The sequence below is a fragment of the Megalops cyprinoides genome, chromosome 21, assembly GCF_013368585.1.
Source record: "Megalops cyprinoides isolate fMegCyp1 chromosome 21, fMegCyp1.pri, whole genome shotgun sequence".
Taxonomy (NCBI): Eukaryota; Metazoa; Chordata; class Actinopteri; order Elopiformes; family Megalopidae; genus Megalops; species Megalops cyprinoides.
Genome location: NC_050603.1, coordinates 81,623 through 94,138, shown reverse-complemented (window position 1 = coordinate 94,138; position 12,516 = coordinate 81,623). Strand labels below are relative to the sequence as shown.

General features: G+C 41.3%; 1 protein-coding gene across 1 annotated transcript; it reads left to right on the top strand.

The window, feature by feature from the left end:
• The first annotated feature begins 1,581 nt into the window (after window positions 1–1,581).
• slc6a19a.1 (solute carrier family 6 member 19a, tandem duplicate 1) lies at window positions 1,582–10,182 on the top strand. Its single transcript, XM_036516043.1, has 12 exons — window positions 1,582–1,780; window positions 3,664–3,804; window positions 4,153–4,290; window positions 5,130–5,311; window positions 5,398–5,508; window positions 6,742–6,854; window positions 7,046–7,174; window positions 7,289–7,445; window positions 7,682–7,886; window positions 8,009–8,168; window positions 8,265–8,427; window positions 9,970–10,182. Exons 1-12 carry the CDS (start codon window positions 1,582–1,584, stop codon window positions 10,180–10,182), a joined length of 1,911 nt encoding a protein of 636 aa, XP_036371936.1.
• Window positions 10,183–12,516: the final 2,334 nt, after the last annotated feature.

The window sequence follows — 12,516 nt, the reverse complement described above, 5'->3', positions numbered from 1 at the left end:
AACATAAGTATTTGCTAATGGTGCTTACACAGCTATGGCTAAATCTTTAAAAAAGTTCACATTGTTGAATATTACATTACATTAAATTACATTACAGGCATTTAGCAGATGCTCTTATCCAGAGTGACTTCCAGCACAATAGAACATGAGTATATCCATTCAAGATGAATGAGGAACCGTGTCAGACCAGTGAGTGTGAGCATAACACCATTCAAGCCCTACCACAAGTTAACTTGTGCATCAGTCACTAGATCACAGAATCCAATCACAATACTACATGTAAAAAAGCCCTATACAATATACAATATGTTTATAATGTATATTGTATATTGTAATAAATATAATGTACAATATGATGTTCACTTATTCTTAATAAGCGTAAAAAGTGTAAAATCAATCTGACCTTTCTCCCATTGTTAATATTAAATAGTTTATTAAAATGTGCAGTTGTTGTTTTGTCTTAAATGAACATACAGCCTGTAAAATTAGTCATCTGATTCATATCATATCCATATCACTCACATGATGACCTGTTTGCATGGATATATGACGTTTAAGAAAGATTCTCCAAAGTATTCAGATAGATTCTATATTACTGTATACATAGTCCATTTTCAGATGATTCACCAGGACCTTTTGTGAAACTTAATAACGACACTAAATAGTACTGTACAGTAATGTGATACAATGATAAATTTTTGAGTAAATATCTGCTTAACTTCGATGTTGACACTGACCCTGTGCTGACAATCTCAAATTCTGTAATTAGCAAAGAAAATAATTGAGCCAAGAGGTAATGTAACAGAAAGGCACACAGAATTTTAAATTGTTGTAAAGGTTGTAAATCCAGTGCACTGAAGTAATACTATAAAAGGCACTTTGGATTGCTCTGTTTGTCCATAGCAGGCATTCATAAATCAGCCAGGGCCATTAACTGTCTTCCTGGCAGCACATTGCACAGCTCAGACACCTGGTACTGCTGATCGGGTAGTAATGGTCTGTAATGATTGACCAAAAAGGTACATGGCCTTTTAGAAGGGATCACCTCTTAAATCTCACCTGCAAAGAAAATATTTGAAGAAGATCAAATTTTCATCTATATTCATGCTGTTACAAATCTATATGATTTTGGCAAGTTTTTCTGTGCTTAAAATCATAATGCACAGTACTGCAAATGCATGTTAAATCCTGGCGGAAGTAAAAAGCAAAACTTTATTATTGCAATTTGTCTTTTCAGGGCCCTAAAGATGCTAATCATGCCTCCTTAATCGCGCCCCCCCCCCCATTGTAAAGTGCACTGTGTGCTTTTGTCCATTCCTTCACCATCAGATAAAGTATTAATTTTCAACTGCTTTACACCCGCTGTTACTCAATTCTGCTGACAGGGAGCAATGCCTAACTCTCTCTTCAGATGAATGCGCAGATATCGAAGGGATGTGAGGGGCTGTGGGGAGGGTCGGGTGCTAAAGGTCACTATAAATACATTAACCTCCCCAGCACACTGACACTGACACGCACAGACAGACACACAGCCATACACACCTGCCCTCTCCACACCTGCCACAGAAGAAGCCAGACGACATGAAGCTGCAGCTGCCGAACGCCGGCCTGGAGGATCGGATTCCGTCTCACCAGGAGCTGGAGAAGATGGAGCTGGAGGAAGCTGGAGACAGACCAAAATGGGACAACAAGGCCCAGTACATGCTGACATGTGTGGGCTTCTGCGTCGGCCTCGGCAACGTCTGGCGCTTCCCTTACCTGTGCCAGAGCCACGGGGGAGGTAGGTGCTTCCCTTACCTGTGCCAGAGCCACGGGGGAGGTAGGTGCTTCCCTTACCTGTGCCAGAGCCACGGGGGAGGTAGGTGCTTCCCTTACCTGTGCCAGAAGCATGCATGAAGAGCACTTTCTACTGGGCCTAGAAGGGCTGTAGCACTCTGACACTCAAATTTTAGAATCGAAAAAAAATCGATTTCAAATTAAGAAAAAATTAGCAGCACTGTTTGCATTTTTGAATAATGTTGCTGTATTAGGTGGGGTACGGCTGTGGCTAAATGCTTTGTCACAAAGGTGGCCTCGTGTTCGGGAGTCTTTGGGTTATGTTGCTGTGCACAGAAGCAGAGAGGGGATTCACAGACCTGTCACTCATAACAGCAGCAGTGAGAATCTTTAAGGTTGCTGTGTGCATGCTGCTGATGGTAGAAACTGAGAGTGGTCAGGCACAGAGGAGAGAGCAGGTCAGCTGCAGAGGTATTACACCTGACTGGCAGAGATAACACTGACCTCCGGCAGTGATGTTCGGCTCCACAATGGAAGCTTGCACACAAGCAGTCAGTTCACTCCATAAATCCAGACTCTGGTGACCTGAGAAACGGCGTCTGCTGGCCTGTGGAGGGCTGTGAGTGGCAGCACCATCAGTGAGGGACCACAGGAGATACTGCGTAGTAGGACTTAGTCACAGCTTTGAATACTTGGTCACCTGCATCCATGCAATACCAGTACCAGTATGCTTCAGTAATGTCAAATGGAAAAAAAACAGAAATAATACTGGGACTCTGGAACCAGGTGTCTGGAAGTACACTTCTTCCATAGTGTTTATGTGCATCTAGTGTTAAATTCTGTATTTTCTTCTATTGGAAAATTACATTAATATAGAAATCATAGCCATTATTTGAAACATGAAATAAATTAATATCACCATGTAAAGTAATTGCTGTTGAACATTAATAAAATAAGCTACATATATTAATACAGAGCTCCTCTTGCCATAGATTCCCATTTTATCGGACGCTGTTAAACTCACAGCCAAGCATTTAACCACCCGATTCAGTTACCCCTGTCCTGACTGCAGCAGCTTTGAGTCTCAGGTTCTGAGTGTTGCTGCTTCAGTGACAACAGTGGAATAAGCAGAGAGGCAGTCTGAAGTCAAGCAGATGGCCGTGGAATTGATCCAGAGAATATAGCTGGGTGATAGTTAGTAATCGCGTTATAGTGACAATAGACAGTGCTTCTGTGAAAAAATGATCATAAATACATGGACAGAGTGGCTGAGTCAGCAAGGCATTTGTCTCGAGTACAGTTACAGCCCAGGTCTGATCTCAGCCACGCCCTCGGCCAGGGCGTCCTTCTCTCGCCTCTCTCAGCAGTAGCAGGGACGGCATCAGGAGAGCAGCACCTGCCCTGCAGCTGATTCCCACTTCACTTTGCTGTACTGTGGGACTTTCAGAGCCAAATATAGATTGTCGTGGTGTGATCAAAGGATGAGGATGATTCCAAAATGATATTGTGAAAATGGAAAAAGATTAAAAAGTATTTAAAAATGACATAAATGAATGGCTCCTTCGAGGCTTAATTTTACACAGTGATGCATGGCGGCTTCGCTCCACCACACTGGCTCTGCTGCAAGGGCTTTGCCCTTAATTTTCAATTTTTTTTTTCTTAGTTTGAAATGTCCAGTGCTTCTCCCATTTTTCTCTCCATTTGGAAGGCCAAGTTGTGCACCTCATAACAATCTCAATAATAAAAAAGGGTCATAACAAATAGCATTTGATTGATTTACTGATTGATGGCTTGACAGAATGACAGTTTCTGAAGACTAAATGAACCTGAAGCTGATGCAATGCTGGTTGAGTTCTTGTCATTAAGAGGTTCGTACCTGTAATTTAGGTGCTTTCATGATCCCTTTCCTGATCCTGCTGGTTCTGGAGGGAATTCCACTGCTGCATCTGGAGTTTGCTATTGGCCAGCGCCTGCGCAAAGGAAGTGTGGGGGTGTGGACAGCCATACACCCCTATCTGACCGGTGTGGGTGAGTGTAGCACAGCCATACACCCCTATCTGACTGGTGTGGGTGAGTGTAGCACAGCCATACACCCCTATCTGACCAGTGTGGGTGAGTGTAGCACAGCCATACACCCCTATCTGACCGGTGTGGGTGAGTGTAGCACAGCCATACACCCCTATCTGACCGGTGTGGGTGAGTGTAGCACAGCCATACACCCCTTATTCTATGCTGACACAGATCCAGGACATTCAGCATTCTTACTTATAACACAGGAATGTGCAGGACTGTCCATAACAGCATGCAACAGGCCTGTTTAACTCATTGAAAAATGAGAAATTGTCTCACTAACTTGAAGAATTTTGTGCTCAACAGGTATTGCATCCATGTTGGTCTCCTTCTTGGTTGGTCTGTACTACAACACCATCATGGCGTGGGTGATGTGGTATTTCTTCAACTCCTTCCAAGACCCACTGCCTTGGAGTGAATGTCCCATCAATGAAAACAGAACAGGTATGCAAGTCAGTCAATCAGTGAAACTATATTTATTACAGAGCATTTTTACAGGTACACTGCCAAAGAAGAGTTGGACAGAGCATGTTTTCCAAAATACCCCAACAATAAGATAAAAGATAAGATTGTACTTTATTCATCGAAAAAGGAAATTGCCTTGGCAACAGTCAAGAGTGTGGGGAGACAGAACAGAAAAGAATGAAGCAATAAATAATGTAACTGCACCATTAAAATAACAAGTTTTAAGTAATTGAGATCATGGCATTTATTGCACTTATATATACTGCACGTGAGAGCTTCCACAGTCAATTGCATTTATGTTATTGCACTGTGAAGGATTTTATGGTGATCTCTCCACCACAGAAGGGGGAGGAGTTAAACAGTTTTATTGCTGCTGGTAGAAAGGTTCGCCTGTGAGGCTCTGTGGAGCAGTTTGGAGGGATAAGTGTGTTGCTGAAAGTGCTCCTTTGGCGAGCCAGTGTGCCATGGAGGGCTGATCAGGTTTGTTCATTATGGTCAGCAGCTTGTGTAGCATCATCCTTTCCGAGACAATCATGAGCCATTTAGGGAAAAACTGGGAAATTTTAGCAGATCACACAATAATGTAGATGACTGGGGGTGGATGACTGAAACTCCTGGGAAAAGGTAGAAGAGAAAAGAAGCAGAGGAGAAAGAAATAAAGGCTTGCAAATGAGTGGGGTTTAGGGTAACAGTGAGCTTTAGGATAACACTGGGGTTTTGGGTAATTGTGAAGTTTGGGGTAAAAGTGGGGTTTAGGGTAACAGTGGAGTTCGTGTAACACTGAAGTCTGGGGTAAGAGTGTGTGTCCCCCCCTCCAGGTCTGGTGTCAGAATGCCAGAGGAGCTCCCCAGTAGATTACTTCTGGTACCGGGAGACCCTGAACACCTCGGCAGCCATTGGGGATTCTGGAGGCCTGCAGTGGTGGATGGTCCTGTGTTTGGTGTGTGCCTGGACCGTGCTTTATGTCTGCTGTATCCGTGGAATAGAGACCACCGGCAAGGTACGCCCTCCAGTGGCCATGCAGGAGAGTGCACACAGTCACATGACGCGAGTGTCATTATCTGACAGATGGCCTCCCTCCCCCAGGCTGTGTATGTCACTTCCACGCTGCCGTATTTGGTGCTCACCATCTTCCTGATCAGAGGCCTGACTCTCAAAGGCTCTGTGAATGGCATTAAGTTTCTCTTCACCCCAGACGTGAGTAAACTGTTGCTTAACTGTTTTTTACAATGTTTCCACATGTTAATAAATTGAAATCCTCTTCAGTAGTACAGTTTTTAGCAATATTTCATCCATGTGTGTAGCCATTTTTCCATCCTCTTCTGCAATACCTTTGTGATGTCATTCAGCATGTTATTCCTACTTAGATCGAGAACCACAAGTGGTTGAACAGGTATTCAACAGGTACACTCTTAGCTGAAAATCACATCTCTGCATCTTTAAAAGAAAAATAAGAAAGGAGGGCAATATGGCAAGCACATAGAACCTGCACAGGATCTGCATTGCACAGAAAATACCTGTTGCATACCTTTAAAATGCAAGTGATTTCTGAATTAATGGTGCATGAAAATACCTGTTGCATACCTTTAAAATGCAAGTGATTTCTGAATTAATGGTGCATGAAAATACCTGTTGCATACCTTTAAAATGCAAGTGATTTCTGAATTAATGGTGCATGAATTGGGCTCTCACTCAACTGAATTACTACACATATTTAGAGAACAAATTTTAGAACATATTTTTCTGAAGATGAAACCTCTTAAAAACAGCAGTTCCAAACATATTTGATTTCACAGAATACAGTTTCTCCTGCTTACACCAACAAAAGGTACCATTAGATAGCTACTTAACCTGAATATAGCAATGTGCAGAGGACTACAATTTGCAAGAAACTTGATTGTACATTTCTGAGTCAGATTACCCTGTTTTATTGTTTTATCCAGGTGGCGTCCTCTGTCTATCTGGGCCTCTGGCCGTCTGGGCCTGCGCCACACACACACACACGCGCACACACACACGTGCACACACACACACACACACACACACACACACTCACACACTCACACACACACACGTGCACACACACACTCACACACTGTGTTCTGTTCTTTGAGTGTGTTGACATCTTCTCCTCATAGGACTCAGATGGCTGATTTTGCTTTGCCCTGTTGCTACATTTTACTTATTTTAACTAAATAATTCTGTAATGACAAGAGAATATTCCCTTTCCTTCTAACTGTCAACACAGCATCCAGACTCCTTTCCCTCCTTTCCCAGACATTCTGACTGCCCTCCTCTCCTGCAATCTCTGCAGCTTGTCTGTGTGAGGCACCAGGCAGAACATGACAGATGGCAGAATGAAAGATGTTGGTCAGTGTCCAGGACCTGTGCCATTGGAGCCCTGTTATTTACCTCTGCCTGCTCCTATAGGTAAAAGAGCTTGCCAATCCCACCACCTGGCTGGATGCAGGTGCCCAGGTGTTTTATTCCTTCTCACTGGCTTTTGGGGGTCTCATCTCCTTCTCCAGCTACAACTCAGTGCAGTAAGTGACTAGGGCAAAAATATATATGGTCAAGGACCCAGAGGTTAAATAAAAATTAATTTGTAATATTGTATCAATGTACTCAATGTAATCAATGTTTGCTTCTTTGACAATTATCAGGAATGATTAAAAGAATCAAATCTCATGTTTTTTCATACACCTAACCTAATGCCTGGTTGTTGCTCTTCTAGTAACAACTGTGAGCAGGATGCTGTCATTATTTCATTAATCAACGGCTTCACGTCCGTCTTCTCTGCTACTGTCATCTACTCCATCATCGGCTTCCGCGCCACGGACAAGCACGATCTCTGTCTTCATGGGTACGTGTCAGAGTCTCAGGTTATCTGAAATGGTGACAGGAACAAAGTGGTGATGGTTTTGTATTGTTTACTTCAAATGTCTCAGGAGTTATATTTCTGTTCTGCTTTTTCTAGAAACATCCTGGCACTGCTGAATGCGTTTGATCTCCCTGAGGGCAACATCACAGAGGGAAATTATGAGGAAGTTCTCCAAAGCCTCAACAGCACATCCTCTGAGATCATTCAGGGGCTGAACCTGAGGACCTGCGATCTTAAAACTTTTCTCAGTGAGGTCTGTTCTCATTTCTTCTGTTGTGAAGTCAGCTAATGCTACTGAACACAGATGGTAGTCATTCTGGACCCAACCATACTGATGTATAGAAAAATGGGATTTGGGAATCCTCTCAGTCTTACATTTGCTATGAATATGACAGTAATTCAAAGCCACATGTTTTCAGTAGCTTTATGTAGGAAGGGAAATATCTCACTCTGGCTGTTGAAGCTGAATTGTGTCCTTGTGTCCTGTAGGGGGTTGAGGGAACTGGCCTGGCCTTCATCGTGTTCACAGAGGCCATCACCAAAATGCCCATCTCCCCTCTCTGGTCCATCCTCTTCTTCATCATGCTGTTTTGTCTGGGGCTCTCCACCATGTTCGGTAACATTGAGGGGGTGGTGGTACCCCTGCAGGATCTCAAGATCTTCCCAAAAAAATGGCCCAAAGAAGCATTCACAGGTATGTGTGCAGCAGAATGGCCAGTGTATTCTGCTCACCTTCTGGTTGTCATCGCAGGCCGTTTTTCCATGAAAGACATCTGACTGAAGCACCTTTTAACAGCAGGAATGCATGTTTTGCAGGTGTCACATGCTTGGTGTCCTTCGTCATTGCTCTGATATTTGTGCAGCAGTCGGGTAACTACTGGCTGGCTCTGTTTGACAACTTTGCTGGTTCCATCCCCCTGCTGGTCATTGCATTCTGTGAGATGATAGCTGTTGTCTACCTATATGGGATAGACAGGTTAGTCTGGACAGTAAATACATACTAATGTTGTTACCAGTTGCTTGAACAGGAAGCACAGTGCTAATGTCACACACACCTGCTGTTTTCTGACAGGTTTAACGAGGATATCGAGTTCATGATCGGACACAAACCCAACATCTTCTGGCAGTCCACATGGAGGGTCATCAGCCCACTCATAATGTTGGTCATCTTCATCTTCTACTTCGTCACCAAAGTCAGCGAAGAGCTCACCTACATCGCCTGGAACCCCAGCTATGTATGTAACACTGGCATTTACCTGAACTCAAGGATTTTAAGAGTTTCACAATGTAGGATTTTTACACCCCCTTTTACACCAAGCTGTTTTTGTGATTCCCCATCATGATATTTTAGGCTTATCTCACCATGACAACCTCCACACTTAGACAGGAAGAGGTGAATGCAGTCCTCTGATACACACATTTCAATGCAACTATATCTCACATTGCAAGTCCCACAAAGCACTACAGTGAATTTGGCACTACTAAAGGATGGGAGCTTTTCCATTGAGCAGCTTGTGCAAAGCCGGCGAATTGCACAGGGGGGTGAGGGGGCCCCGACCAAGACCACCTCTAACCCCCAAAAGACAATGTGTTCTGCCGATGTGGGCTTCGGGTCACTGCTCGGCCTAGCCGTACGGCTCAGCCTGCATTCCAAACCAGCGCCTTGCTGACTGAGCCCCTTGGGAGAACCACTAATGCAGGACATCACCACTGACCAATCAAATTAGGTTTTATTGCACTTTGCAGTTATACAACAGTAAAGTAAGGAGCTGTAATGGGTTTAAACTGAACTTATCTAAAGAATGTAATCAGTGTGGAATGGTGCCTTCAGAGGAGACAGGTGGAATTTTGGGGGCATACTTTATTATTACTACCATATATGATACTATCACTTTACCAATACTACTATTTTAATTATAGACTCAACTTTTTTATACATTCCATTCATTCCTTATTCTTGTGTCACAACTAAGTTCCTTATAATACCTTGTTACTTTATTACTAGCTTCAAACACAGTTGCACCACAAATACTTGTGATCCAACTGATCCAATATGACTTTCCAGCTCCTTGGCATGCAACAAGCTGTGATGCATTAATGATTGACGTTTTGAGACTTAAAACCTATAGCTAATAGCTAGTAGCTAATAATGGTAGCTAATATCTATCCATTTGATTTAGGGATGTTGCCAGGTAGTTAGCTAGATTCTTTAGATGTTAAAAATGTCTATAGTATAGTAACAACACCAACAACAACAATAATAATAATAATAATAACAACAGTGTGATATTTTGGTATTTTTTGATTAATCTGTTCACTTTCTGACCAGTTATCTACTCCCCAAAAAGCAAGTTGTAAGTGTTTCCTCAGATTACTGTATGTCTAGCTAAGTGTATACCAGTAAATAGTTAATTAGCTATTAGGCCAGCTATATGGCCACACTAAATACACTTGGCTAGCTTTGTAGTCTTTGTGGTAATGAATTAGCTAGTTAGTCACAACAGTCCAATAACCAAATGCAGAATAATGATTCACATATTCATTTTGATTGTTTTTATTATTTATTGGTGGATAAAACGGTGCATTTTGATCATGCTGGGTTGTACTGCAGGCTGTTAGTTTCAGCTCCTTAGATGTTGATGTATGTTTTAGCACCAATGTTATGGTTATGTTATATGTGAATAGCAGTGTCTTGATTACATGCACATATAATTTAACAACAATTACATTGAAGGTGTTCATTTGTTGGTTTATTTTGCTGTCCCTTCTGCCTGCAGGTGAACTTCCCCACCCTGGAGACTCTGACTTACCCGGACTGGATATATGTAATAATCTTCATCCTGGCTGGAGTTCCAAGCCTTTCAATCCCTTTCATCGCTGTTTTCAAATGTATCCAGAGTTGCTGGTGCAGGAAGGACCAGCACAAAGAGGAGCCTCTCACCACCATCTCTGCTAAGATTCAAATAAGTGAGCAATCAATTAGGACGTAAGGTGCCTTAATTCCTACAATGAACTGCTGTGGTATTCCATAGCTGTTTCAAACAATATTTTTTAATATATTAGAAATGTACAGAATTACATACATTAGTACATTGAATGGACTAAGTGTAACCAATTGTTCAATGAACAATAGATTATTTTCTTATATTTTCTGTATATTTGAATTTTCTTTTGCTCATGATAGGTATGAAAGCTGTTATTGCCAATATGATGCATTTGTAGAAGCATCAGTGTAGTTTGCTTTAAATGAAAAGCACTTTCACCTGAAAACAACTGATTTATGCAGAGTTTTAAAAGCTCAACTATCTATTTCACTTTGTTAGTTTATCGGTCACGGACAGATAACTGTAACCTGTAGTGATGTAGCCAACAAGCACAGACTTCCAGAAACCTGCGGTATAAAACCCTTATAAAACACAGGCTGTCGTCTCCTTGGGAAATAGCCTGTAAGACATGGCAAAGGTAACAGGGGCCATACTGCCAAATGTGTGACCTGACAGAGCAGCTGAAGGAACAGGCATTAAATTCCTTTTTCTAAGATTACTGTCAGTTATAGCACATAGCACAGGCACTGATAACAGTCTGTCAGTACTTGGCATGGATTCTGTTGTATGTGTTATATATTATATTTGACATCCAAAGACATTTCAAAATAATGTCACAAGAGCTGGATGTAAAAAAAATTAATTTACTTCAGCTTTAAAGTTTTTAATTAATTTCATCCATTTGAAAAAAATTGAAGCTACACATCTGCTTCTGTTCAAATCATTGGTGAAAATACAAACTGGGTCCCAGCTTTACTAAAAATATAAGTTGTACATATGAATTTTAAAGCATTTAAACAGGGAAATGAAGTATTTCCTTGACTTACAATATTCAATGTTGTTATATTCTTTATTTTTGTGGGAAATGTGTATGTAATTTAAAAATAATTGCCTTAGTTTTGTCAAACTCTATTTTTATTTACATTGCTAAAGTATATTCTGCATTTAAACTGTATGTCCATACCCATTTCAGTATTACAGGTAAAAGCACGCTATGCTGTCTTCTTATCTTTATATGAACATAATATAGCTTATTAGATCATATTATGTCATTATCTGAAATTATTCCTCTAACAGGAATGTAAAAAGACAGGACCAAGGTGTGTTGCTGATCATTGTTTATGTAATAGCTAACTGGTGACCTGAACACTGATAAGGCGCTGCTTTAAGCTCCTACTCTTGTGCTCTGTCTTTGAAAGTTTACACGTGACTGCATCCAGGATGCAGGACAGAGTTACAGAGTAACCACACTGTGAAACTCTCAGTCACAGCATCAGACACTCTGTTTTATAACAGCTAGTTTTTATAGTGTCTGTTTTATGAAACTCCTGTCAGATATTCATCAGAAAAGGAGCATAGTTCTCATACCAATTCTGCATATATGTGTGTTGGAGGGGGCGCATATTGTGGAGTTGGATTTGTTTCATGTAAGCATTTTTGACATGTTGCTTTAATTGTTTGATGACTACTAACTGATGGCCACACCCAAACCACATGATGTGGAAATGAGTTTAACCACTGAAGGGAATGGTGCAGGTCTTCAGTGTACAGTCACTCCAATGACATCATGCATTCACAACAGTCTGAACACAGATTATACTGTCATACACATTATACCAACAGTATACAGTGATAAAGATGTTTATGGGAGCATGTGCCACATTCAGTGCTCAGGTTGCCTGCACATGAGAGAGGAACATGAACTGTGTCAGTCCCGGATTCCAGGAAACCCATGCAGCTCACAGAGGGAGAGGGAGTTTTGCCTAACTTCCTCTGGCAATGAATAGCCTGTCAGAGGAAAGTCACTGGAAAACTATGTTAATTACATCTTTTATGAGTTGTATTGTTTTGAGCTGCACTGTTAACAGTATACCTCTATCGATGTCCTGTTTTGAATAAAGGAATGACAGTGTAATAAGAACATGGGGAAAGTTAAGACATTGTTTTTCATGTCTGAAATCTAACAGCAGTTGTACGGTATATGTAAGAAATAGACCAGATTCTTAACTATACTATTGATATGGATCATTATTTAAGTACTGAATAAAATGCATATACACAATGTAATCAGAGTCTGGATTATTCAGATCAAACTAAAATTTGCAAGAAAAATGTTTTATCTCCTAAAGAAAAGTAGAAATACCAGCAATCACCACTGGCAGAGCATGTGCTGCTGTGTGATTAAGTCATGTGGAAACTGAAGGATGAAAAGTTAAAGGTATTAAAGTTAAGAAAATGTGTTGTCACTATGTGTGAACACATCTGAGAAAGTGATTATAT

What these genes read in the sequence shown, in the direction of transcription:
- slc6a19a.1 (XM_036516043.1), top strand. Translation starts at nt 1,582, where the DNA reads ATGAAGCTGCAGCTGCCGAACGCCGGCCTGGAGGATCGGATTCCGTCT. An exon ending in CATCAATGAAAACAGAACAG is followed by an intron (nt 4,291 to 5,129) that starts GTATGCAAGTCA and finishes CCCCCCCTCCAG; the next exon opens with GTCTGGTGTCAGAATGCCAG. An exon ending in CACGATCTCTGTCTTCATGG is followed by an intron (nt 7,175 to 7,288) that starts GTACGTGTCAGA and finishes TGCTTTTTCTAG; the next exon opens with AAACATCCTGGCACTGCTGA.